The sequence below is a fragment of the Rhinoderma darwinii genome, chromosome 12, assembly GCF_050947455.1.
Source record: "Rhinoderma darwinii isolate aRhiDar2 chromosome 12, aRhiDar2.hap1, whole genome shotgun sequence".
Lineage (NCBI taxonomy): Eukaryota > Metazoa > Chordata > Amphibia > Anura > Rhinodermatidae > Rhinoderma > Rhinoderma darwinii.
In genome coordinates this window covers 12,119,280-12,146,911 of record NC_134698.1, presented here as the reverse complement: position 1 = coordinate 12,146,911, position 27,632 = coordinate 12,119,280, and the positions used below count along the sequence as shown (strand labels likewise).

Sequence of the window (27,632 nt, the reverse complement as noted above, 5' to 3'; positions counted from 1 at the left end):
CTGCATGTATGTTTCCAGTCTTAAGAAGAATAATATCTGGCATATTTGGACTTACCGTCTGATATCTCGTAGCAAGCGGCACAAATTTAAGATGTGCAGACAATTGTGTTATAGGTAAATTCAACGCTCAAGTATGATCCAAGGGTTTGTGATCTCCCGTTTGACATGTGGCATCACATGACGATGTCACATCGTACATTTGAATGACCCATACTCACTGAACACCAGAAAATACAATCATCACCACCATCATTAAAGTTGTTGTCCAGCACAGTAACTGTAATGGCCCTAGGAATTACTTGGCCTATTCATTCTGATGATCAGAGGGGTCCCAGTGGTTTGATCCGCACCAATCAAATATTCATGGCTTATCCTAAGAATAAGCAATCAATGTTTAGTCTTGCAAAACTCCTTAAACAAAGCATTAAACCCCTGGTAAAATGTTGCAGGGCGATGTATGGAGGAGGATGTATAGAGCGGGATCAGAAGCGGGCACAGGAACTGAGCCTGCTCCATACACATCGGTTGTCAGCTGGAAATTACAGCTGAGGTCCTGTTCTAATGGCCGGGATCAGAGATAACTCTGGTCCCGACTGTTTACCCTCTTAGATATCGCAAACAATAGGGACCTCAGCATCTAAGTGGTTAGACAGAGGTGGGGGCCCTCTGTCATCCCATTGGCATCCCATTGGGTTGTCAAAACAATCAAAGGCCTAATGAAGGCCCAGAAGTCTGCCATCTAAAGTACTTCTCTTAGGGCCTAATAGGATGAAGCTAACAGGTCAGTGCACTACAATACAGAGGTATTTCAGTGTTTTGTATAAGTAATTAATTGATCACAAGCTCTAGCCCCTTAGTGGAACAACATAAAAAACAAAAAAAATAAATGAATAACATATCCAAAAATATATTTAACAAAAATGTCAAGTGAAAAAAAAAGTTATTTAACACCTTTATTACATAAAATTATATAAACAATATAAAATAAACATAACTGGTATCGCTCTGTCTACAACACTTTGAAGGATTAAAATATAATTAAAAAGTTATAAGTCCTAGAATATAGTGACATAAACAAAGAAAATAAGTGCTTTTATTTTGTAAAAGTGGTAAATCATAAAAAAATAGTATTTCCGTAATTGTCATATTACAAACATAATTGTGAGAAATATACAAATAATTTTATATGTGTCGCAGGTGATCAGCTACCCCCACTTTTTCTCACAAGCCTGTGTCTGAATGTAAGGCAACTGGCTGCAGTAGGAGCTATGCCCAACTGGTCTACGTAAAAAAGTAGACCATGAATGGTATTCCCTTCCCCTAAACAGTCTGTAAAAACAGAATGAAGTTGGACGAAAACAACCCGTGTTCTCTGTATATTTTCTACAAGACTGTTTAAAAAACTGCAGAAAATCTTTACTGTTCCTTGATTCAAAATTGTTGTATTTTGTACGAGGAATTCTTAAATCTTTAAGACTTGTTTGTATCGGTATATGTAAAATATTAATAATGGCATGAAAGAGTTAAGAGCTAGGGCATGCAGTATAATTGTACTACTGACTACTGTTCCTGTTTCTTTTATTACAGTTGAGGTAAAACTTTCGGGAGGAGTGACTAACTGTACAGGAAGAGTGGAAGTCAAATACAAGGGAATATGGGGAGGAGTATTTTTTCATGAGGAATCTAAATATCTCACCAGTGTGGTCAACAGACAGCTGGGATGTCCCATTCCAAGAGAGAATATTTTAACTACAGCAGGTGACTATGGAAACATTAACATGAAGTTATGGTTTGGCGTTATAAATTGTTCTGGAGAAGAGTCCTATTTGTCACAGTGCAGCTTCATTACATTGGACTTTTATGAAGTACCTACAACATTTATGTCCGGATTGACCTATCCAGGTAAGAAGACTCTAAAGTTATACATAAATATTTTAATGTTAAGATTTTAATTTTAAAATAGAATTGTAAATGTTACACATTATCTTTCATTGTAACTGGGATTCACATATCACGAGATATACATGGAATTTGCATAAGCTTCTACTAAAGGACATTTTCTTGATGTTAAAACAATAATCCTAGTTAAATGACTATTTATGCTATACATTAACAAAATTTGGGGCATATGGTATGGCCACAAAGCCCAATAAAGCAAAGCTAAGATCAGCAGCTCTGCCTATTTCTGTCATACCACTATAGTCTGAAAAAAACAACACAATAAAAAAAACCCTGGCATCCTTTCTAAAGCCCCAGTTAACCACCTATTGCACCCAGATGTTTCGGGAGCTGTCAATTATTTTTTATTTATTTTTTTAAATAAAAAAACAAAAATATAAATCAAATTATTTAGGTAGTCTTAGGTAGAAATAAATTTAGATAAGTTAGGGAAAGTTAGAAATAGTGTTTTAGGCAAACTTAATTACATATATGTCTGTAAGGTCTAATTCACACGAGCATGTTCGGTCCATGACATACGGACCGTATGTCGGCAGTATTTCCCGGATCGAACACTGCAGGGAGCCGGGCTAGTAGCGTCAGTACTGTCCCGTACTGTAATCATTTTTTCAGGATGGAACAGTTTTCCGCAGCGAGGAAGGGACTCCTAGCGTCATAGATAACTAGGAGACCGGCTCCCTGCAGTGTGTTTGGTCCGGGAAATACTGCCGAAATACGGTCCGTATATCACGGACCGAACATGCTCTTGTGAATTAGACCTTAGGGTTAGTACGCTAGGGAAAATTATTTAGTATAGTTGTCCATTAGGGTTAGTACGTTAGGGAAAGTTTATTAGCATAATTATCTTAGGCTACAGACAGATTTTGCCCATAACGAGCACCAATCGACGATGTAACAAGTCGATCAGCATTCGTCAACAGGTAATTTTACACAGGACGGTGCTTTACTGTATTAATAGATATACGGAAATATATGCCTCTTACTGGCGTTAATAGAAAAAACGCATTGTTCGATCCCCATCAATTTGCATTCCTGTCAGCAGTACATCTCTTGTTTACTCGGAGAGATGTGCTGCCGACAGTGATTATTTATAGGCTGCATTATCGATTTTATCATCGGACAAATGAGCATTTGCCCGTCATATGATGGCTTTTTTTTGCAGTTTTAGTTTTTATTGGTGCTATTTTGGTGTACAAATAATTTATTGAATATCATTTATAACAATTTTTTTCGGTGGGACTGAGATAAAAAAGCAAATCCGCAATTGTTTTCTTTTTTTTTTTATACATATATTTTTTTACTGCCATATACTGTGTAAATATTATGTCAACTATGGATAATCTACGGGCCGTTATGATTGCGGGGGAGTCATATATATTTTTTTTATTTATTGTTTACTATTTTTAATAAATATTTACTGTTTTATTGTTGCCATACATAGATGTACCATTCTATCATCCATCTGATTTAATGTTTAAAGACAGTATCCCATGACTTAGGTTACTTCCGCCTGTTTAGATTAATTTATAAATTAATATAATACATACAGTGAAGGAAATAAGTATTTCATCCCTTGCTGATTTTGTAAGTTTGCCCACTGTCAAAGTCATGAACAGTCTAGAATTTTTAGGCTAGGTTAATTTTACCAGTGAGAGGTAGATTATATATAAAAAAAAAAAAAAGAAAATCACATAGTCAAAATGTATATATATTTATTTGCATTGTGCACAGAGAAATAAGTATTTGATCCCCTACCAACCATTAAGAGTTCAGCCTCCTCCAGACCAGTTACACGCTCCAAATCAACTTGGTGCCTGCATTAAAGACAGCTCTTACATGGTCACCTGTATAAAAGACTCCTGTCCACAGACTCAATTAATCAGTCTGACTCTAACCACTACAACATGGGCAAGACCAAAGAGCTTTCTAAGGATGTCAGGGACAAGATCATAGACCTGCACAAGGCTGTAATGGGCTACAAAACCATAAGTAAGATGCTGGGTGAGAAGGAGACAACTGTTGGTGCAATAGTAAGAAAATGGAAGACATACAAAATGACTGTCAATCGACATCGATCAGGGGCTCCATGCAAAATCTCACCTCGTGGGGTATCCTTGATCCTGAGGAAGGTGAGAGCTCTGCCGAAAACTACACGGGGGGAACTTGTTAATGATCTCAAGGCAGCTGGGACCGCAGTCACCAAGAAAACCATTGGTAACACATTACGCCATAATGGATTAAAATCCTGCAGTGCCCGCAAGGTCCCCCTGCTCAAGAAGGCACATGTACAGGCCCGTCTGAAGTTTTCAAATGAACATCTGGATGATTCTGAGAGTGATTGGGAGAAGGTGATGTGGTCAGATGAGACTAAAATTTAGCTCTTTGCCATTAACTCAACTTGCCGTGTTTGGAGGAAGAGAAATGCTGCCTATGACCCAAAGAACACCGTCCCCACTGTCAAGCATGGAGGTGGAAACATTATGTTTTGGGGGTGTTTCTCTGCTAAGGGCACAGGACTACTTCATCGCATCAATGGGAGAATGGATGGAGCCATGTACCGTCAAATCCTGAGTGAAAACCTCCTTCCCTCCACCAGGACATTAAAAATGGCTCGTGGCTGGGTCTTCCAGCACGACAATGACCCAAAACATACAGCCAAGGCAACAAAGGAGTGGCTCAAAAAAAAGCACATTAAGGTCATGGAGTGGCCTAGCCAGTCTCCAGACCTTAATCCCATCGAAAACTCATGGAGGGAGCTGAAGATCCAAGTTGCCAAGCGACAGCCTCGAAATCTTAATGATTTACAGATGATCTGCAAAGAGGAGTGGGCCAAAATTCCATCTAACATGTGTGCAAACCTCATCATCAACTACAAAAAACATCTGACCGCTGTGCTTGCCAACAAGGGTTTTGCCACCAAGTATTAAGTCTTGTTTGCCAAAGGGATCAAATACTTATTTCTCTGTGCACAATGCAAATACATATACTGTATATAATTTTGACAATGTGATTTTCTTTTTTTTTTTTTTTTTATATATATATAATCTATCTCTCACTGGTAAAATTAACCTAGCCTAAAAATTCTAGACTGTTCATGTCTTTGACAGTGGGCAAACTTAGAAAATCAGCAAGGGATCAAATACTTATTTCCTTCACTGTAGTTGTGCTGAATCCATTAGAGCTCCTTGTAGTAGCTTTCCAAGACATTTCACGGGTGTAAAATGCAAAAAAAATAATAAAGTGTACAAAAAGTATACATATGATAATTTATTCAAGGTGTGCTTTTATTTCAGAGTACAGAAAATACAGATTGGTTGATGGATCTAATGAGTGTTCGGGTCAGTTAGAAGCTCGACATGGTGGTACTTGGGGATCGGTTTGTGAGATTGATACAGATCTAAGAGCAGCCAAAGTAATTTGCAGACAGCTTCAGTGTGGGCAAGCAGTGACATCATCGCTAAACTTTACAAGAAGACCTGGACCAATATGGACAGATCAAATACATTGCATTGGAAATGAGTCCAGAATATTGGACTGTTCAATAATGCCTGGAGTTGATGGAAACTGCACCAAACAATATCCTCCTGCAATTCAATGTGAAGGTATGTAAAATGGTGGTAGTGAACTAAATTTACTCTTTTTCATTTTTCTCCATTCTAGCGAAAATCATAATAATCCATAATCCATTCCAGATTTTCTCCAAACCAGAAAAAATGATGACTGTCTTCTAAGAAAATACACCAATCGCTTATAGCACCGGTCTAATGGTTACTGGGTAATATATTTGTGCTCTATATATAGGACAATGCGTATAAGATACAGATAAAGCCTTTCTTACTGCCCTGAGCCGCAAGTAAAAGTTTAAAAAAAGGAATAAAGAGGTGCCCGACGTATCAGAAAGTCCATCTATAAGATCCTTTTCGTAGAGACTACAGATTAGGTCACTAGTATCTGCTGACCCAAGCATTAGGGTGGAAGGTAGTTCTGCCCAGACTTAAAGGAGTTGTCCCACTCTTAAATGTTATTGCAATATATTTCAGCATTAAAAATGAATTTGTTTTGTAATCTACCTTATGTTACAAAAATGCGCCAGTTGTGAGATATTGGTGTTCAATCTGTACAATAATGTGCATGTCCTGCTACTAAGCTAAATAAGGGAGGATGCACATGCTCAGTTCAACTCTCCAATTGCCACCAGCCAATAGAAAATGACTACTCTGCAGCAGAAAGGACACGCCCCCTGATCTACCAGCCTGAAGAACAATAGCAGAGCAATTGGAGCAATGAATGGGAAGATCTCTGGATCCATGTAAGATACAGGGCTGATTCCAGCTGTTAGAAAAAGATTGTCATGCACTATATTATATATTTTTCTTTTCTAATTTTTTATTAATTATGGGAAAACTCCTTTAATTTCTGAATATAATTGGCTAGAATTCGGTCATCAGTGTAGTTGAATGTAGCAATAGGAGTGGTATGCATAGCTTAGTAAACAGCAAGTGGATCAAAAGACTTAATAATAGTCAGTCAAAAGTAAGATCAGTAACTGCGGACAGCAAATTGATAAAGAAATATAAAAATAGCCCAGGCAAAACGGAAGAAAAAAAAGGCCTATACTCACCTCTTCTGGCGCTAGCATAGCAAATCTGTCCCTTCTCCCCCGGCTGCTTTCTTTACAGCCGGCCTCCTATGATAACGTTTCATCACATGTGACCTTTCCAGCCTGTGATTGGCTGCAGGGATGTGTTACCATGGAAACTTTAGGTAAGGTGAGTAAAGTCTTTATTTATTTTTTTCGAACTATGAAAACCTTTTTTTTTCTGAAACTGCAGAATTTGCTGCAAATAGGTAGCGTAACCACAGAAAATTGTACAAAAATTAGCAGTTGTTGCTGAATTTGACTTCCCCATTGAACTTAATGGGGAAATTCTGCAACAAATGCACAACCATTCCGCAACATAAATTGACATGTTTGAGATTTATAATCCGCACTGCAGGTCAATTTATGCAAAATTTATGTCCATATTCAAAAGTTTTCCGCAGCGTGCAGATGAGTTTTTCGGTTGGAATTTCTGCAGCGTATATGACAAATGTGAGCATACCCTTAGATTACCCTATTACATACACATGGGTATGGTTTTAGCTACGATAGGGAGACTAACTAGATTAAAGTGTTTAAGCAGGTCTGTTTCTGCAGCACAAGCCTGCCACTAGAGGGAGAAAACTGAACATGGATTTTCAGTTTTCCTAAACTAACTAAATTCATAGTATTCTTAATTTATTTTTAGTTAAAGTTTTAAATTACAGAATGAAAACTTTACATATATATATTTATATGCAGGAATTTGATAGTTTGGCACTGGTTAATCCAAGGTGCAGAGTCTAAGGTATCTACCTGATTTTTCCCTTAACTCCTTCATGGAGGTATTGACTCTCCCAGTGGGATCCCCAGGTCGTGACCAAGCTAATACCAATATCGGGGCCGTCATGAGACTGCACAAATCCTTATTTATTTAAGTTTTTTCTCACTCCATGTTTTGTGTGTCACAAGGATTTCTCATGGCTTGGATACCTATGGGTATTCCTCCTAGGGTGTGTGTGGGCATCAGATTTCTCACCTATCTGCAACCTAGCCCCTCCTTCTGGGGGAGTCAAACCTAGAATTTTGAGCTCCCTGGGAAGAGTGGGTAGTAGCCTAGCCAAACGCCACTGCAAAGAAGGGTTTACCTAACCTTTAGGCTTATGGGAAAGAAAACACAAGCCTTCAGACTTTTCCAGAAACACAGATTTGAAACAGTCGTAGCGAGTCAAAAGTCGAAACATGATGGATTCATCGGCTGTGGAGTCTAACCCCTGATGGTCTTAATGAAGGCTTCACTTTTATGCCTTTTCTCTGATAGAAGGATCCTAATGTCCCTGTATTTGGCTTTTTTATGATAGCATTTATCCTTCATTCACTATGACAGATTTGCATAGCGAATTAAGAATTTTGATAACCCATTGATATATGGATATTGAACCTTCTAATCCTCATAGGTGCTTACATTTTTGTTTTTCCCCATTGTATTGCTTTTACTCTAGGTCCAAGGGAAAATCCACTATTTGTTTTTAGTTTTGTGAGATGTAATCACTTCTGTGACTAACCAATAGATCTTAAGACAAATTTTCATCCGAATTACTAGAAGGCTGTTAATATTACAGCTCTGCTCCCAACAAAGTTATTTTTCGAATGGTTGATTTCTGTTTGAAAAATATATATATTGTTTAACAAAAATACTTACAATCTACTTAGAATTAGCCCTGAGATATTTACAATCTTGTTATTTCCTTCTCCGTTGGTATATGTTAACAGCCTGTGTCCGCACAGTAGCTGGCATTGTCAATAGACGTCTCTTTTGGGACTAAGTCCTATGACATGTGCAGTGGACCGGAATCGGCACTCGCAACATAGTATCATCTTTTTCATAACAAATGCGTATGCGCTCGCACAGACTCTCTATTGACTAACTCTATCGGCTTCCCTATTAGCCTAGAAATCTGCCCATCAGTCCTGTAGATGGGCTTGGTTACTATCTGAAGATAGGATTGGTCCATCGAATCGTCTAACCTCATGACGTCATCACAAAAGTTATAAAAGGAGAAAACTAAAAGGCTTAGTCTGTTTTATATGTTCACAATTCATAAAAAATATTTTGCCAATGCCAATTTAGTATTAGTATTTAAATAAAGGTGCCCCCAGATACCTTGGTCTATGTTTGTTTGCTCTGTATAAAGTCTAACCATGGCACTAGGTCAGGTGATAAGGACAGGCCAGGAGTTGCAACCGAGGTAGTAGAGAAGAACTGTATTTAGCCAAGTCAAGGTGAATTGGTCCGATCTATCTCTGAGCTGCTTACATCATCAGTACAGGCCATGTGCCTAAGGTTAAGTCTTATTATTATCCATTATAATAGTAATTTATTGTTTTATGTATTAACATGTTTATTTATTTTATATATATGTGTATATATATATATATATACACATATATATATATATATATATATATATATATATATATATGTGTACATATCTATATATATCTATATATATATATATATATATATATATATATATATATATATATATAAAAAATATCTTTCTTTTTGTTGTATAGATTTGAGGCTCACTGGGGGAGTCAACAACTGTACAGGAAGAGTGGAAGTGAAATACAGAGGAGAGTGGGGAGGAGTGCACAGCAATTATAGCGCTAAGAATTTTGGTATGGTGGTTTGCCGACAGCTCGGTTGTATCACCCCGAATGTAAATAATGCTGTGATCAGCTCAGATAAATTTGGACTACAATTAAGGCGGGTTTTATATAAAAATGTCAACTGTACAGGAGAAGAGTTATATTTATCACAATGCAAACATGAAACGGTCCATTACGTATTCCGACCTGATGATATGACCGGAGTGATATGTTCAGGTAAGACAGAGTGAATTTTACAACTTTAATGGAAAGAAATAAGGCATAAACTTGTTGATGAATATCTCTTCTAGTTTTCCTTTTGTTTTTTTGAACTTCAAGAACTGTTTCAATAGTATCTGTTTCTTCCCAAATATCTACTAGAGGCCCACAGAGTTCATGTGCTTTTGTCCTTGAGCTTTTTGGAGCTGTGTACACCCCATGTGTCGCCATAGGATGGCTCCATATGGCACCGTATTATGAAGATATTTTCCTATATGAGCAATGCTTCTAGGGTATAATGCCTCTTTAATATGGCATCCAATGGAGAATATAACAACTTTTTGAGCTTTGGTAAAACAAAAATCCATAAAGTCCCTGTTCACACCACAATATTTTCAACCACTCAAGCAATAAAACTCTCCATCTGCTCACTGCCAAAGCCAACGTCCTTCTCTGCATGACACGGCTGTCGTTGCCAAGTCCTCCAAAGCGGAGCACAACAGCTTAAAGGACCAGTTGAATGATACTATATGGCCATGACCAGACATGGCGTATTTCTTCCGCCACTGTCCGCATCAATGCCGCACATAATCTACGTTGCAGATTCTGTTGCGGCTCTGCCTAAAATGGGCATTAAATTGATGCGGACTAGCCGTTGCGTATTGAGGTGAAAGTACTTCCCTTCTCTCTATCAGTGCAGGATAGAGAGAAGGGACAGCCCTTTCACTATTAAAAGTAACAGAAATTCATACTTACCAGGCCGTTGCCTTGGTGACGTGTCCCTCTCTTGACATCCAGCCCGACCTCCCTGGATGACGCGGCAGTCCATGTGACCGCTGCAGCCTGTGATTGGCTGCAGCCGTCACTTGGACTGAAATGTCATCCCGGGAGGCCGGACTGGAGACAGAAGCAGGGAGTTCTCGGTAAGTATGAACTTCTATTTTTTATACAGGTTGATGTATATTGTGATCGGTAGTCACTGTCCAGGGTGCAGAAACAGTTACTGCCGATCGCTTAACTCTTTCAGCACCCTGGACAGTGACTATTTACTGACGTCGCCTAGCAACGCTGCCGTAATTACGGGTGCACACACGTAGTCAACCGTAAATACGGGAGCCCCATTGACTTCCTCAGTCTGGCTGTAGACCTAGAAATACATAGGTCCAGCCAGAATGAAGAACTATCATGTTCGTAAAACCAATACGCTCCGCAGCACACATAACATCTGCGGACTTCATTGCGGAATTTTGACTTCCATTGAAGTCAATGGAGAAATTCCGCAATGAGTCCGCAACAAGTCCGCTACACATCCGCAACAGCCAGTGTACGCTGCGGACACCAAATTCCGCACCGCAGCCTATGCTCCGCAGCGGAATTATCCGCAACGTGTAAATGAACCTAACTAAAAAGCTGTGGAAAGCAATGGAGAAACGTGTACGCTGCGTATTTCAGCAGCGGACTGTCCGCTGCGGAATTCCAGAGCAATTCCGCCACGTCTGGTCATGCCCTAATACTACATTAATATAATACTACTACATTACTATAACAGTACTACATTACGATAATTCTACATTACTATAATAATGCTACATTACTATAATAATACTACATTACTATAACATATACATACTAGAGGAAAAGAGTCCATAACTATCAGGTATTGGAAAATATATCTTTATTGTTAACAGAAAATGAGAATCTAAAACACGTCTGTTCCTAGGTCAGCGTTTACATGTACAATAAGCAAATATATGTACACACAATGTATGGCATAGGGAGTCATGCAGTGGTTATGTTCCAATTCAGGAATATATCCACATAGATAGGTATTTGTCAGGACAGAAAGAGCGAAGTGAGACAGTTCAGAATATAAACTTACATCTGGTAAAAATAAACGGTGCAGTGACTATATATAAGACCCGACGGAACCTCGATGGTATGCTTATCCAAGCTCAGTGGCGTGATAGCTTAACCCGGAAAGTGAGGTAGCGCCCCGACGCGTGTTTCGGCCTGTGGCTTTTTCAAGGGGTGCTGTTACCATGTCAGTACCCCATTTAAATCTTAAACCATGGTGGTCATGTGGTGTGTTGATGGTCAATCCGTGCTGGTCGTCATGGCGCATGAGCGTGATTTTACATAGGGACGCGAGACTACCGCCGCCGGGCGTCATCGCTCATCAGCGCATGCACGAATCCCAGGACGCGTCACCAGGGAGACAGCGCAGGCGCATAGAGCGAAAGCTGACGGCCGGCGAGGGAAGTCAGCATACCTCATCACTACTCACGCGCAAACCCAGCACCGATGCAAGGCGTAAGTAAATGTCAGATTATATAGAGCCCAATTCAGATTAATGTACAGAGTGTAATTAACGTCTGTAAATATGTAATGAAATGTATAAATATCGAGCACAGTGTATTTGTGCCCTCTTGTGGAGAAATTAAGGCACAGCAAGGCTAAAAAATATTAATAGACAGAGAGTATTAAAAAGGTGACTGAGAGAGAAAAAGATGAAAAATAAGTTAAGAAATGACAAAAAAATGTGTCGATATGTATATATATATAAAATTAGTTGCATTACTTCAAAATAGTGATGCCAAATAACCAATTTAACATTAAATAGTAAATCATATAAGAAAGTGAATAAGGCAATACATAGTACGCAATATATAAAGTGTTATGGTGCCAAAAAGAAAAAAGAGGCACGAAAATATTAAATACAAATAAATATGAAATACATAATAGTTAAAGTGTGAAATAATACTCCAAAAAAGGTAAATAGAATAAAATAATTGCCACGATAATAAAATACAACCACTAGTGTGGATTACATTTATCCAGCAAGACAAAGATACAAATTGCATAAAAAACACTAGAATGGGAAAAGACAATATAATAACATAATGACATTATCGCCTTGTTCTCTTCAGACTCATCCCTGAGTCCATACAGTAATGCGAATATATATTCGTGAGGGCCAAACAAAGATTAGGGTAATGTCCAAATCTGGGTAAAGACATGAATAAAAAACAAAGAGCACTTTATTATCAAGATAAGATACGAGACATTAAAAGAATAATAAAATAGGTAGAGACATCAAAGGAAAGCTGCAAAACTTAGTTTTTCATTTAGACCCAGAGGGGTCATGGTACCCAGAATCGTAATCCTTATACATTCCTTTTGGGCTAACAAAGTCTTCGCATCTCCACCTCTGACACCACAGTGCACCCTATCAATTCCCCTAACCCTAAAACTTTTGGGGTCTCCCCCATGGCACAATTTAAAATGTTTAGGGATAGTTTTTAAAAGTGTTAGATCCTATAACAGTACTACATTACTATAATAATACTACATTACTATAATAATACTACATTACTACAATAATACTACATTACTATAACAATACTACATTACTATAATAATACTACATTACTATAATGATACTACATTACTATAACAATACTACATTACTATAATACTACATTACTATAATAATACTACATTACTATAATACTACATTACTACAATAATACTACATTACTATAACAATACTACATTACTATAATAATACTACATTACTATAATGATACTACATTACTATAACAATACTACATTACTATAACACTACATTACTATAACAATACTACATTACTATAATACTACATTACTATGATAATACATTACTATAATATCACTACATTACTATAACAATAGTACATTACTATAATATTACTACATTACTATAACAATACTACATTACTATAATATTACTACATTACTATAACAATACTACATTACTATAATAATACTACATTACTATAACAATATTACATTACTATAATAATACTACACTACTATAACAATATTACATTACTATAACAATACTACATTACTATAATACTACATTACTATGATAATACATTACTATAATATCACTACATTACTATAACAATAGTACATTACTATAATATTACTACATTACTATAACAATACTACATTACTATAATATTACTACATTACTATAACAATACTACATTACTATAATAATACTACATTACTATAACAATATTACATTACTATAATAATACTACACTACTATAACAATATTACATTACTATAATACTACTACATTACTATAACAATACTACATTACTATAATACTACATTACTATAACAATACTACATTACTATAATACTACATTACTATAATACTACATTACTATAACAATACTACATTACTATAATAATACTACATTACTATAATGATACTACATTACTATAACAATACTACATTACTATAACACTACATTACTATAACAATACTACATTACTATAATACTACATTACTATGATAATACATTACTATAATATCACTACATTACTATAACAATAGTACATTACTATAATATTACTACATTACTATAACAATACTACATTACTATAATATTACTACATTACTATAACAATACTACATTACTATAATAATACTACATTACTATAACAATATTACATTACTATAATAATACTACACTACTATAACAATATTACATTACTATAATACTACTACATTACTATAACAATACTACATTACTATAATACTACATTACTATAACAATACTACATTACTATAATACTACATTACTATAATACTACATTACTATAACAATACTACATTACTATAACACTACATTACTATAACAATACTACATTACTACAATAATACTACATTACTACAATAATACTACATTACTATAACAATACTACATTACTACAATAATACTACATTACTATAATAATACTACATTACTATAACAATACTACATTACTATAATAATACTACATTACTATAATATTACTACATTACTATAACAATACTACATTACTATAATAATACTACATTACTATAATAATACTACATTACTATAATACTACATTACTACACTAATACTACATTACTATAACAATACTACATTACTATAATATTACTACATTACTATAATAATACTACATTACTACAATAATACTACATTACTACAATAATACTACATTACTATAACAATACTACATTACTATAATACTACTACATTACTATAACAATACTACATTACTATAATATTACTACATTACTATAATAATAATAATACATTACTACAATAATACTACATTACTATAATAATACTACATTACTACAATAATACTACATTACTATAATAATACTACATTACTACAATAATACTACATTACTATAATACTACTACATTACTATAATAATACTACATTACTACAATAATACTACATTACTATAATAATACTACATTACTACAATAATACTACATTACTATAATAATACTACATTACTACAATAATACTACATTACTACAATAATACTACATTACTATAATACTACTACATTACTATAATAATACTACATTACTATAATACTACTACATTACTATAATAATACTACATTACTATAATACTACATTACTATAACACTACTACATTACTATAATAATACTACATTACATAATACTACATTAATACAATACTACTACATTACTATAATAATACTACATTACTCTAACAGTACTACATTACTATAATAATACTACATTACTATAATAATACTACATTACTATAACAGTACTACATTACTATAATAATACTACACTACTATAACAATGCTACATTATTATAATAATACTGCATTACTATAACAATACTACATTATTATAATAATACTACATTACTATAACAATACTACATTACTATAATAATAGTAATAGTAATAATACTACATTCCTATAATAAAACGACACTACTATAACAATACTACATTACTATAATAATTGTACATTACTATAACAATACTACATTACTATAATAATACTACATTACTATAATAGTAGATTACTATAACAGTACTAGATTACTTTAACAATACTACATTACTATAATTATAATACATTACTAAAACAATACTACATTACTATAAAAGTACCACATTACTATAATAATTCTACATTACTATAATAATACTACATTACTATAACAGTGCTACATTACTATAATACAACATTACTATAATACAACATTACTATAATAATACTACAATACTATAACAATACTATATTACTGTAATAATACTACATTACTATAACAATATTACACTACTATAATAATACTACATTACTATAATACTACATTACTACACTAATACTACATTACTATAACAATACTACATTACTATAATACTACTACATTACTATAACAATAATACATTACTATAATACTACATTACTATAACAAGACTACATTACTATAACATTACTAGATTAATAAAACAATACTACATTACTATAATAATACTACATTACTATAATACTACATTACTATAATAATACTACATTACTATAATACTATATTACTATAAGGGCATGGCCAGACGTGGTGGAATTGCTCTGGAATTCCGCTGCAGCATTTTCTCCATTGGTTTCCACACCTTTTTAGTTAGGTTTGTGCACACGTGACGGAAAACTCGGCTGCGGAGCATAGGCTGCGGTGCGGAATTTGGTGTCCGCAGCATACACTGGCTGTTGCGGACTTGTTGCGGACTCATTGCGGAATTTCTCCATTGACTTCAATGGAGATTCAAAATTCCGCAATGAAATCCGCAGATGTTATGTGTTTTGCGTTGCGGATTGCTTTTACGAAAAGGATATTTCTTCATTCTGGCTGGACCTATGTGTTTCGAGGTCTATAGCCAGACTGAGATGAAATGTTTTAAAAGACAGCAGGAAGTACTCTTCACCTGAATACGCAACGGCTAATCCGCATCAATTTACTGCACATTTTAGGCAAAGCCGCAACAAAATCTGCAACGCAGATTATGTGCAGCATTGATGCGGACAGTGTCGGCAGAAATACTCCACGTCTTGCCTTGCCCTCATACTACATTGCTATAATACTACTACTACATTACTATAACAATACTACATTACTATAATAATGCTAGATAACTATAATAATACTACTACATTACTAGAACAGTACTACATTACAATAATAATACTGCTAGGTTTAACCCCTTAATGACCAGCCTATTTTAAACCTTAATGACCAAGCCATTTTTTAAGTTTTTCCATCGTCGCATTCCAAGAGCTCCATATTTGAAGAGCCATAACTTTTTTATTGTTCCGCTGATGCAGTTGTATGAGGGCTTTTTTTGCGGGACGACTTGTAGTTTTTATTGGTACCATTTTGGAGTAGATGCGACTTTTTAATCACTTTTTATCACATTTCCAGGATTCACAGAAAACAGCAATTTTTCCATTGTTTTTTATTTTATTTTTTATGGCGTTCACCGTGCGGGTTAAATAATGTAATAGCTTTATAGTCGGGGTCGTTACGGACGCGGCGATACCAAATATGTGTAACGTTTTTGTTTTATTTTGTTTTTTTAATATTAAAGCAGTTTGTAAGGGGGAAAAAGTGGGGTTTGTCCTTTTTTTTTCAAATTTTTTTTAATTAACTTTATTAAACTTTTTTTTTACTTTTTTACTAGTCCCACTAGGGGACTTTAACATGCGATCCTCCGATCGCTATTATAATACACTGCAATACTTTTGTATTGCATTGTATTACTGCCAGTCCACTTAAAACGGACAGGCAACTGCTAGGACATGCCTCTGGCATAGCCTAGCAGGCATTTACTACAGGCAGACCTGGGGGCCTTTATTAGGCCCCCGGCTGCCATCTGAGACACAGACACTCGGCGATCTTATCGCCGGGTGTCAGTGGGATGAGAGGGAGCTCCTTCTCTCTCTCCCAAACCACTCAGATGCGGCGCACGCTATTGAGTGCCGCATCTGAGGGGTTAAACGGGTGAAATCGATACTTATATCGATCTCACACGTTCGAGCAGGGACGCCCCCGGCCCTCAGCTACCTCTGGCATCTGAGAGCAGGGAGATTTACCGGCTCCCTGCTCTGTTTATTTATTATGATGCAGCTCTGTGAAAAGGCTTATGCATCAGAATAATGCCCATTAGTGGCCGCCGTGAAAAGGCGTATTGGCGGTCACTAACGTGTTAAACATATTGGAAATGTGCGAGTTTTCTCCACGTGCTTATTTTAACAATCCAGTTTTCCAGTTTAAGTGTCGCTAAACGCAGTCTGGCGGCTCAGTTGGCAGCATTTGGCAGACACACGAATGTAACGATTGGGCAGCCCCTTTTTAGATAGTGCCACAGAGCCTTCTATAGATACTGCCACAGTGCCCTCTATAGATACTGCCACAGTGCCCTCTGTAGATAATGCCACAGTGCCCTCTGTAGATACTGCCACAGTGTCCTCTGTAGATACTGCCCCACACCCACCCGTAGATAATGTCACAGTTGATAATTATATTTATTTTTTTTAAAAAACTGTATTTAAAACTTCACCCAAAAATTATTTTTTTGCCATTTTCCCACAAAATGTAAAAAAACTAACAAAATGAACATAACTGGTATCACCACGTCTGTTAGTCTGGGTTCACAACTGCATTGTGACATGCCGTTGTTCTGCTCCTTCTGTTCCTTTGTACGATGGACACCACCGGCGGCCGACAGAACCCACTGACTTTAATGGGTTCCATCGGCTTTCCGTCAGGGTATCCATGGTTTTACTGGAGATGATAGCGCAGCATGCTGCGTTATTGTCTCTGGCAATTTCAGCCGTATCTGCGACAGAGGCCCCATACAGAGCCTCCAATGCAGATGGGAACAAGGCCTAAAAGTCCAAACTATTACAATAAAACATTATTTAACCTGCACGGTTAGCGCAGTAAAAAAAATGAAAAAGCCAGAATTGCTGTTTTTTGGTCATCTTTTCTCCCACATAAAATGGACTAAATAGTGATCAAAAGGTCATATGTACCCTAAAATGTTACTAACAAAAAACGACAGCTTGCCCCGCAAAAATCAAGCCCTTATACCGCTCCATCGACAAAAAAAAAAAGAAAAAAGTTACGGCTCTTAGAATATGGCAACGCAAAACTATTTTTTTCTTTGTAAAACTAGTACATCATGAAAAAAAACAATATCAATTTGGTATTGCCGTAATCGGATTGACCCGCAGAATAAAGTTAACATGTTGTTTTTACCGCACGCTAAACGCTGTTAAAACGAACAATGGAGGAATCCCAGTTTTTATCCCATTCCATCCAACAAAGTTTTTTTCCCGGTTGCTTAGTGTCACGGTCTGTGGGTATGTGGACCCACTAGGCCGTACCGCCATAGCGGGGAGGCAGCTGGCCAAACAACAGAGCACCCCAGTAATACAAAGTACTGCACTAGGGTACTTGAATAGTCCAGACAGTAGCCGAGGCTTTGGCACAGATGGAGGTGGGTGGAGCAGGTTGCGCCAGACATGGCAGATGACAGCAGGTGCCGCAGGTTGCACAGATCATACTGGACGTGGAAGATGACACTGAGCGGGATAACACTAAGGGACCATTTGCAAGACTAACATGGGATAAACTAACAATGCTCAGGCAAGGATCAGAAGGGCAGGGCCCTTTTTATAGTCCAGGGAATCATGGGCAGTTGATAATGATGATTCCATTTGTGCGCTCGCTGGCACTTTAAGTCCGGGCACGAGCATTCACGTGCACCCTACGGGACAAAGCGGACTGGAGCGAAAGTGAGCGCTAGCATCTCCTGGGAAGGAGATGCGAGCCAGCGCTCACGGATGCATGGCTGCAGCCGCCAGGGGGTGAGTAAGCCTGACGGTCCGTGGCCATGGACGCTACACTTAGTATATTATTTGGTACAGTAAATAGTGACATGAAAAAACAACTTTTCCTTTAAAATAAAGCCGTCTTATGCTATATCGATGAAAAAAAATTAATTTTATGGCTTTTGGAAGGTGGATGGGAAAAATGTAAATGAAAAAATGAAAACTGGCTGCCAAGGTAAAGTGTTAAAGAGGACCTGTCACCTCTCCTGATATGTCTATTGTAATAAATATGTGCATTCCTCGTAAAATAAAGATTCTGGAACCTCCATTCTTAAAACTACGCTGCACCGTTCCTCTGTTATTCCTCCTAGAAATGTATGAATTAGTTTACAACTTTAATGTTACAATTTGGAAGTGGGTCCTCCCAATATTGTGAACCGACAGTGTCCAATCAGTTCTGACAGTGAGACTGTGTAGGAACATTCTCCTTTGACAAGGGGAAGGATGACACCCAGTTTTCCATTTATTCATACATTTCTAAGAGGAATGACAGAGGAACGACACAATGCAGAATTCTAAGAAAAATTTCAAAATTGTTATTTCATGGGGCATACAAGTATTTACTAAAATAGACATGTTAGGAGAGGTGACAGGTCCTCTTAAACTAAGTTAAAATGATTTAACTCTATGTTTATATAGGGGATTTGGAGCTGTTACAGTCAGGCATATGGACTGGAGCATGGGCCTACTGTATCACTATGAGATTTGGCTTTGGGCTAAACTCGTGGGCAGAGTCCAAGGGAATTTGTGATTTTTACCGGAAAATGCCCCTTACAGTGGTATGGACTTTGCGCAGGAAATAGCAGGTTACATATCTAGTGTACCTGGACTATCACATGCACTATCATCATGGTCTGCAATGAGGGATTACAGGACTGAACTAGACTGGAGAGCTTCCCTGTGAATTGATGCGGTTATCTTCTCCTCCTCTGTCCTACATATGGTAACCTGGGTTGTGAGCACCCCTACCCACATGATACATTGGTTTTCATTTGCCGTTGCGTTGTACGTTGCTGATAATCTTGAACCAGTAGGACTTTATACATCCAGCTCTGTTGCATTATGTCTTACAAGTATTGAATTTTGACTATTTATTTTTGACTACTAGTTTTGTTCCCTGATGAACCTTATTATGTCTATCATTTTAAGTCAATCAGACATACCCCCATCATTACACCCTAAGTTCCTTTCTAAGGCTGAGTTCACACAGGGCATATACACTGCGTAAAGTTACACTGCGTATGCACCCCGATGACCGCAAGGAATTCTGGGTGAAAAACCGCACCAAACTGCAGTGCAGTTTTTCTCCCGGGAATGTCCGCTGCAGAAAAGTGCAGCATTTAGCCGGCCTGCTTACAGGCCAGCCTCCTGGGATGACGTCTGTTATTGGCTGCAGTGGCGTTCGCATGGGACAAAACATCCTCACAGGAGGCCAGACTGGAGGAAGAAACACAGACTTCCGGGTAAGTATAAGATTACAATTTTTTTTCTGGGTTGCGTTTTTGCGGTGGAACTGTGATTCTGCCGCGCAAAATGCAACAAATCCTATTTGTTGCGGGTTGTACCTCCAAATTGAATTCAATGGGGGGAAAACCTGGAACAAATAAGCAGCGTTTACGCAAATATATTGACATGCTGAGGGAATAAAATTCTGCAGCGCATGTAAATTTCCGAGCGTTTTTTCCCGCTCAGTATTTACGCAGCGGGTGGATGAGATTTGTTGTATCTCATCCACTTTTCTGCTACTGTATTATGCTGCAGATTTTCCGCAACAAATTCCCTTTGCGGAAAATCCACAGTATTTACGCAACGTGTAAACTGCCCCTTATAATATGTTTAGATTGTTTACCTATTGTATATCATTCATCTAAGATTTTTGTCCTTGATGTCATGATGATATGTTAACTAGATCCTATTTTTTTATGATGCTTTGTTTTTTGCATTAAAAACCAATAAAAATATATTTGAAAATAAAAATAAAAAAAATACCTTCAGCGCCTTTTAATATGTTCGTTGAGATTTTATATTTCTTCAGCTTATAGAGAATACAGATTGGTTGGTGGACCCAACGAATGTTCAGGTCATTTAGAAGCTCAACATGGAGACACTTGGGGTTCTGTCTGTGAGATTGACCCAGAACTACGAGCAGCCAATGTCATTTGCAAAGAACTTCAATGTGGACAGGCAGTTCCAACATTAGTGAATTACACAAGAAAGTCTAAAACAATATGGACAGAACAAATCCATTGTGTTGGCAATGAGTCCAGATTATTGGACTGTTCCAGAAAACCTGAAATCATGGGAAACTGTACCAAGCAACATCCCCCTGCCATTCAGTGCAAAGGTATGTGGTACTTTCATAAACCAAAATAAATTTTTAGTACCGAACATAGTTACGTAGCTACATAGTTAATACGGTTAAAAAAAATACTTATATCCATCAAGTTCAACCAAGGGATTGGAGAAATTGTAGAAATTTGTTTTGCCCCTATCGATCCAGAGAAAGTTGAAAAGAAAAAAGTAAATAAATAGAAAAATTACCCATAAGGCTTTAACCGATCTTCCCTAAAAAGGATAAATTGCATTCTGATTGTGGCAATCCGACTGGATCAACATTGAAACAAGAATTCTACACATTGACATAGGCGCTGATATTTTTTCGTTCTTAGAAATTGCCTAAGCCTTTTTTAAAGCCATCTACTGTCCCTGCTGTGACGGCTCCTGCGGTGACTATTCCATAGATTCACAGTTCTCACAGTAAAGAAGGCTTGTCGCCTCTGGAGATTGAACCTTTTTTTCTCCAGATGGAAGGAGTGCCCCCTTCTCTTTTGAGGGATTTTACATGGAAAAAATTGTCACCATATTTGGGCAATGTATGGGACATTCATATATTTATACAAGTTAATTATGTCCCCACTTAGGCTTTGTAAAGCTGGAATATTATGTTTCTGTCCCGCAAGTCCATGTATTGGTATTGGTGACGAGTTTCAAAGCCAAACAGGCGTCTTCATCAGACCACATCACAAAACAATGTGAATGGCAAATATATAAAGTAAGAAAACGGAAATTACATCACGAGTGGCAGTAGAGTCCAATCAAGATAGAAAGAGAAAAAAAAGATGACATCATAAGTGGCGGTAACTGGGTCCAATTAGGATAGAGTGGAGGGAAAAAATATACATCATGAGTAGCAGTAACTGGGCCCAATCAAGATACAGAGAGGGAAAACATTTTTAATTCACGTCATGAGTGGCAGTAACTGGCCCAAATCGGGATAGAGAGGGGGGAAAAAAAAGGAACAGTTATAAAGGGAAACAGAAACTCAGTACTAAAGATATATAAAACGGAAAAATTGACATTATGTTAGCGTAGTGAGCGACGTACATACAAGATTTAAAAAGAAAGAGAATGTTGATAAAAAAAAGAATATAAACAAGAAGTTCTGCAAATATTTCTCATAAATACATTATATAAATCATCATAGAAAAAAAACATAATGTAAATGATTGGTGCATTGATAATATTAATTCAGGTAAAACATATATAAAAAAATAAAATGTTTGGTAAAAGATCATGGATTTAAAGCAAACAAAGAAAATTGTATAATATCAGAGGAAGCTAACAGTAAGGGTATGTGCACACGATAACGGCAAATACGTCTGAAATTACAGAGCTGTTTTCAGGCGAAAACAGCTCCTGAATTTCAGACGTAATTGCTCGTACTCGCATTTTTCGCGGCGTCCATTACGGACGTAATTGGAGCTGTTTTTCAATGGAGTCAATGAAAAACGGCTCCAATTACGTCCCAAGAAGTGTCCTGCACTTCTTTTGACGAGCCGTCTTTTTACGCGCCGTCTTTTGACAGCGACGCGTAAAATGACAGGTCGTCGGCACAGTACATCGTAAAACCCATTGAAAGTAATGGGCAGATGTTTGTTGGCATAATGGAGCCGTTTTTTCAGACGTAATTCGGGGCGTAAAACGCCCGAATTACGTCTGAAACTTGGTCATGTGAACATACCCTAATAAAAAAAGAACTTGGACCACTTGGATGCAAGCAAGAGTGTTTGTAAATTTAAAATTTTGCTCAATAGGTGTAACTCTAAGGGTATGTTCAGACGTGTTGCACAATTTCCTCTGCGGATTTTGTCGCAAAGTTTGCGTCAAATCTGCTATGAATGTGCGTTAAATTATGCATATGTAACATACAGATTATGTTGCGTATTTAGCAGCAGATTTGTCACAGGTTTCCGCCTCTGCATTGCAAATTATGAAGTCTGCAGTGAAAATCTTCTGCTTCTCCGCAGCAGACTGAACGTGCTGTGGAATCAAAATTCCGCACCACAAACTATTTTCCACACTGACTTTTCCGCAACTTCTGCACTACAAAAATCTAAAAAAGCTATAGAAATCAAAAAAAGAAAACAATGTATTTTTTAGTGTGTGATTTCAATGACTGCATGGGTTATTTACGTACTTACTATATATTTAACTGTTTGTGGGTCTACTTTATATATTTACGTATATCAGCGGTCTAAAACCTTTGGGTCACACATCTTCTTATTTATAGTATTTTGCACTAGCACACACTTTGGGTTTGTTCATAGTAATGTTCAAGATCTCTGAAAAGTTAAAGGAGTTGAAGTTTTTTTTTAAGAACAAATATGATGTTGTAGATTGCAAGGCAAGGTAAATTCTCCAACTGACCTTTTTTTACTGCATTAAAATCATATTTGTTCTTTTTTTTTTTAGGTATATTTAATGACTACAAGTTAGTGAATGATGATGAACATTGTTCAGGAAGAGTGGAGGTGCTACATGAAGGACAGTGGATGGCGCTGTGCAAATCACTTTGGGATTTACAAGCAGCTAATGTTCTGTGCAGGCAAATGAACTGTGGAATTGTTGCCTCCCTTCCAGATGGAAGCGTTTTTGGGAGGCACAATCATGCTATCCCATACAGGTTTCGTTGCACAGGTACAGAATATCACCTAGGGGACTGTAATTTCACTGCACTAGGAAATAGCAAGTGCCCATCGTGGGAGTCTGCTGGTGTTATCTGTACGGGTAAGAATAATCCAAAAGTACCAGTCATGTGACAAATTGAGTTCTACTACATCTGTATACAGATGTAGTAGTTGTGATTTTACCAATGAAGTGGGGTTGAGTTTATTATTGGGCAAAATTCATTTAAAATTCTGAATATCATTTTATGTTATCTCTGGTTTTCCAACGAACTGCATGCCAATCTGATAAATTATACGAAACCAAGGTGCAATACAAAAAAATAGAAATCTTGATTTAAACAAATTCCACTTTGCTAATTGTTTGCCAGTGATGTGTAGGCTCTGAATATTGCCTATGTTGTGCACTCTTGTACAACATATGTAAGGTATAGCAAAAAAGCTTAGTTGGCGAGTCGGCGGGAGAGGTTTGTCTCGGGTCACTAGCAAGAGGTCAAGGCAGACTGCAGGCAAGGAGGCAGAGGTTAATCACAGGAAATCCAACAAAGTACTGGCAGGAAAACTCTAGACAATCTAGGAAGAACCTAATTGCTCAGACAAGGTGTAGAGGAAAAAGAGGACTCCTTATTCCCTTGGAAACCCAGAGCAGAAGCTGAGTGTCGGTGGCTTGGTAAGCCGTCAAAAGCGGTAATTGGGGGAGAGGAGCTGCGCCAGTCTGAAGGCAGAAAACGCTGGGACCTGGTAAATATATGGCGGCAGAGTGGTGCAGGGGCGATTACAATAGAATTTTAAACCTAAAAGGAAATTATTTTTTTACTCTTAGAAATACAGTTGATTTGCTCACAAATTGAAACTATGTTAAAAAACTATCTTATATACCCACAGGGACAAAAGAGGGGGTGAAATTAATGACTGGAGAGGATTACTGCGCCGGAAAACTGGAGATTCTCACTAATAATACATGGAGCAGAGCTTTCAGTGACCAATGGGGCAGTAATGAGAGTAACGTTGTGTGCAGAGAATTACATTGTGGTCATGCAGTTGATACATTTAGAATCACAGAACCAACAACAATCAATGGTCATGTGTATCTCAGTGTATATTGTCAAGGAAATGAGACCCAACTAAACGATTGTTCTGTTACTGAACCATCCGATATAATGACGTGGACTGATCAGGAAAGGGAGATAGAAATCATCTGCTCTGGTATAGTAAAAATAATATTTATACAATGTCATGTAAAAAAAAAAACAACGTAATCCTCTTGCACAAAACTGCCACAAGACGATGCTTTCTGTCACACTTTTAAACAGCTGCAGATCGCTGCTTGGAAGATTGCTGCAGGTTTCTTCTACCTATCATACCTCCCAACTTTCAAGCATTGCCAAGAGGGAGAACCGAAGTGGCTCGCTTAGCGAGGCACACCAAATTTTTTCCCTGTTAAGCCACGCCCTTAACTCAGCCCAATCCCCACCCATACACACCCAGTTCAGCCATACAGTATCATGCTTCCATAGTCCCTCCCCACAGTATAATGCCCATAGAACCCCCACACAGTTTAAGGACCCCATAACTGCCCCCACACAGTATAATGCATATAATGCCCCTGTATTAGTCCCTCCCCACAGTATAATGCCCATAGAACCCCCACACAGTTTAAGGACCTCATAACTGCCCCCACACAGTATAATGCATATAATGCCCCTGTATTTGTCCCCCACACAGTATAATACCCCATAGTGCCTCCCACACAGTATAATGCCAAATAGCTGCCCATACAGTATAACGCCCACACAGATGCCCCCATACAGTATAATGCCCCATAGCTCCCCCATACAGTATAATGTCCTCTTAGCTGCCCCCATACAGTATAATGTCCCCATAGCTGCCCCCATACAGTATAATATACCCTTAGATGCCCACATACAGTATTATCCCCCCTTAGCAGGTTCCCCCATACAGTGTAATGCCCCCTTAGCATGTGCCCTCATACAGTATAATGCCTCCTTAACAGGTGCCACCATACAGTATAATGCCCCACAGTTTGTCTAATAAATAATAACAAAATAAATACTCACCTAGCCCCGTTCCCACAATGAGTGGAGGAGATCTCTCTGCTCCACCGCTCTGTGCTATGAGTGGCTCGGCACAGGCAGATGTGATAACGTCACTGCATCGTGCCTTTCTGTGCTGAGCCGCTCACGGCCGATTCACACAGTGAATGCTGAAGCAGGGAGGTGACGGTTCCTTGCTTCAGCATGGGATTCAAAGTGTCTGCGTCCTGAGGACGCAGATACAGTTGAAACCGGGACAAACCACCATCCGCCTGAGACAACGGGACACCACCCTGGAATACGGGACGGTCCAGCTGAATTCGGGATTGTTGCGAGGTATATATCTAGTGATCAGTGAGGGTTTAGGTTCTAAGTAGAGATCAGTGAATCTCGAAAAAAATTGCTACGCTGACACTTCGCCAATATTCAAAGTTTTCTACTTTGAAGTCTTATTTCCTTCATATAAAACAATAGAGGATGAAAGCTCTGTTTATATCTGAGTTGTTATTTCCATTAGTATGTTCCATCATAGGAACAGCAAAATTAAGTGCTGGATCAGTCACATGATGGACACATATTGCACCTGACGGAACCCATTGACCTTAATGGGTTACCTTGGGTTCACCATGGTGTCAATAATTTTCCTGGAAAAAATAGCACTGAATGGTGCGTTATTTTGTCTGGGATTTTAGGTGCTATCCACAACAGAGGCTTCAGACCGAGTGTCCTACACACATGTGGGAATCTGTGTTTAAACTATTTAACCTCCATTGCCTTATTTTTGGAAAATATAACACCAGTATAGGAAATTATAAAACTTTTCAAAGTTTTGCTAGTTCTGATATGCAAGAAGATTGAAACCAAATGCACAACCCTTTTTAAATAAAATAATGTAATAATGGAAAGAGAAGTTGTGAATTATAATATTGTGGGAAAATGTTATTGCAAATTATATTTATTGATTTAAATGGGCACTAACTTTTCAAACAACTTATGCTGATCTAATAGTATACCTGATATAGATCAACTTTGTAATTTACTTACTGTTAAGATTTAATTGTTTTAACCATGCAAATTACTCTGTGAAGTTACTGCCACTAGGTGTCTCTCTTCCTGTAATTTTCTCTCCACCCCCTGTTGTCACGCAAAGTATGTTCCTGGTTACAGAGCAGAATTGGCAGACTGCAGAAGGTGTGTGTGTGTGGGGGGGGGGGTCACTTCACTGCCTGCCAATACAAGTCTATGAAGAGGAAAGGGGAAGTAGGAGGAGGGAGCAGAGAGAGAGACAGAGAGAGGGACAGAGAGAGAAACACACAGACAAGAAGCCTATACAAGTTTATGGATAGGAAAGAGGCAGGAGGGAGCAGAGATAGAGAGAGAGAGAGAGAGAGAGAGACACAGACATGCTGGCTATACAAGTCTATGGAGA

At 37.4% G+C, this 27,632-nt stretch overlaps 1 protein-coding gene across 1 annotated transcript in view; it reads left to right on the top strand.

Annotated features, from left to right (window-relative positions):
* LOC142665100 (antigen WC1.1-like) overlaps positions 1–27,632 on the top strand; it is a 97,463-nt gene that overhangs the window by 43,725 nt on the left and 26,106 nt on the right. Inside the window, exons 20-24 of the mRNA XM_075844646.1 lie at positions 1,588–1,902; positions 5,253–5,561; positions 21,221–21,529; positions 23,938–24,252; positions 25,035–25,355. Coding sequence (XP_075700761.1) covers positions 1,588–1,902; positions 5,253–5,561; positions 21,221–21,529; positions 23,938–24,252; positions 25,035–25,355 — 1,569 coding nt within the window. The remainder of the gene's footprint in view (positions 1–1,587; positions 1,903–5,252; positions 5,562–21,220; positions 21,530–23,937; positions 24,253–25,034; positions 25,356–27,632) is intronic.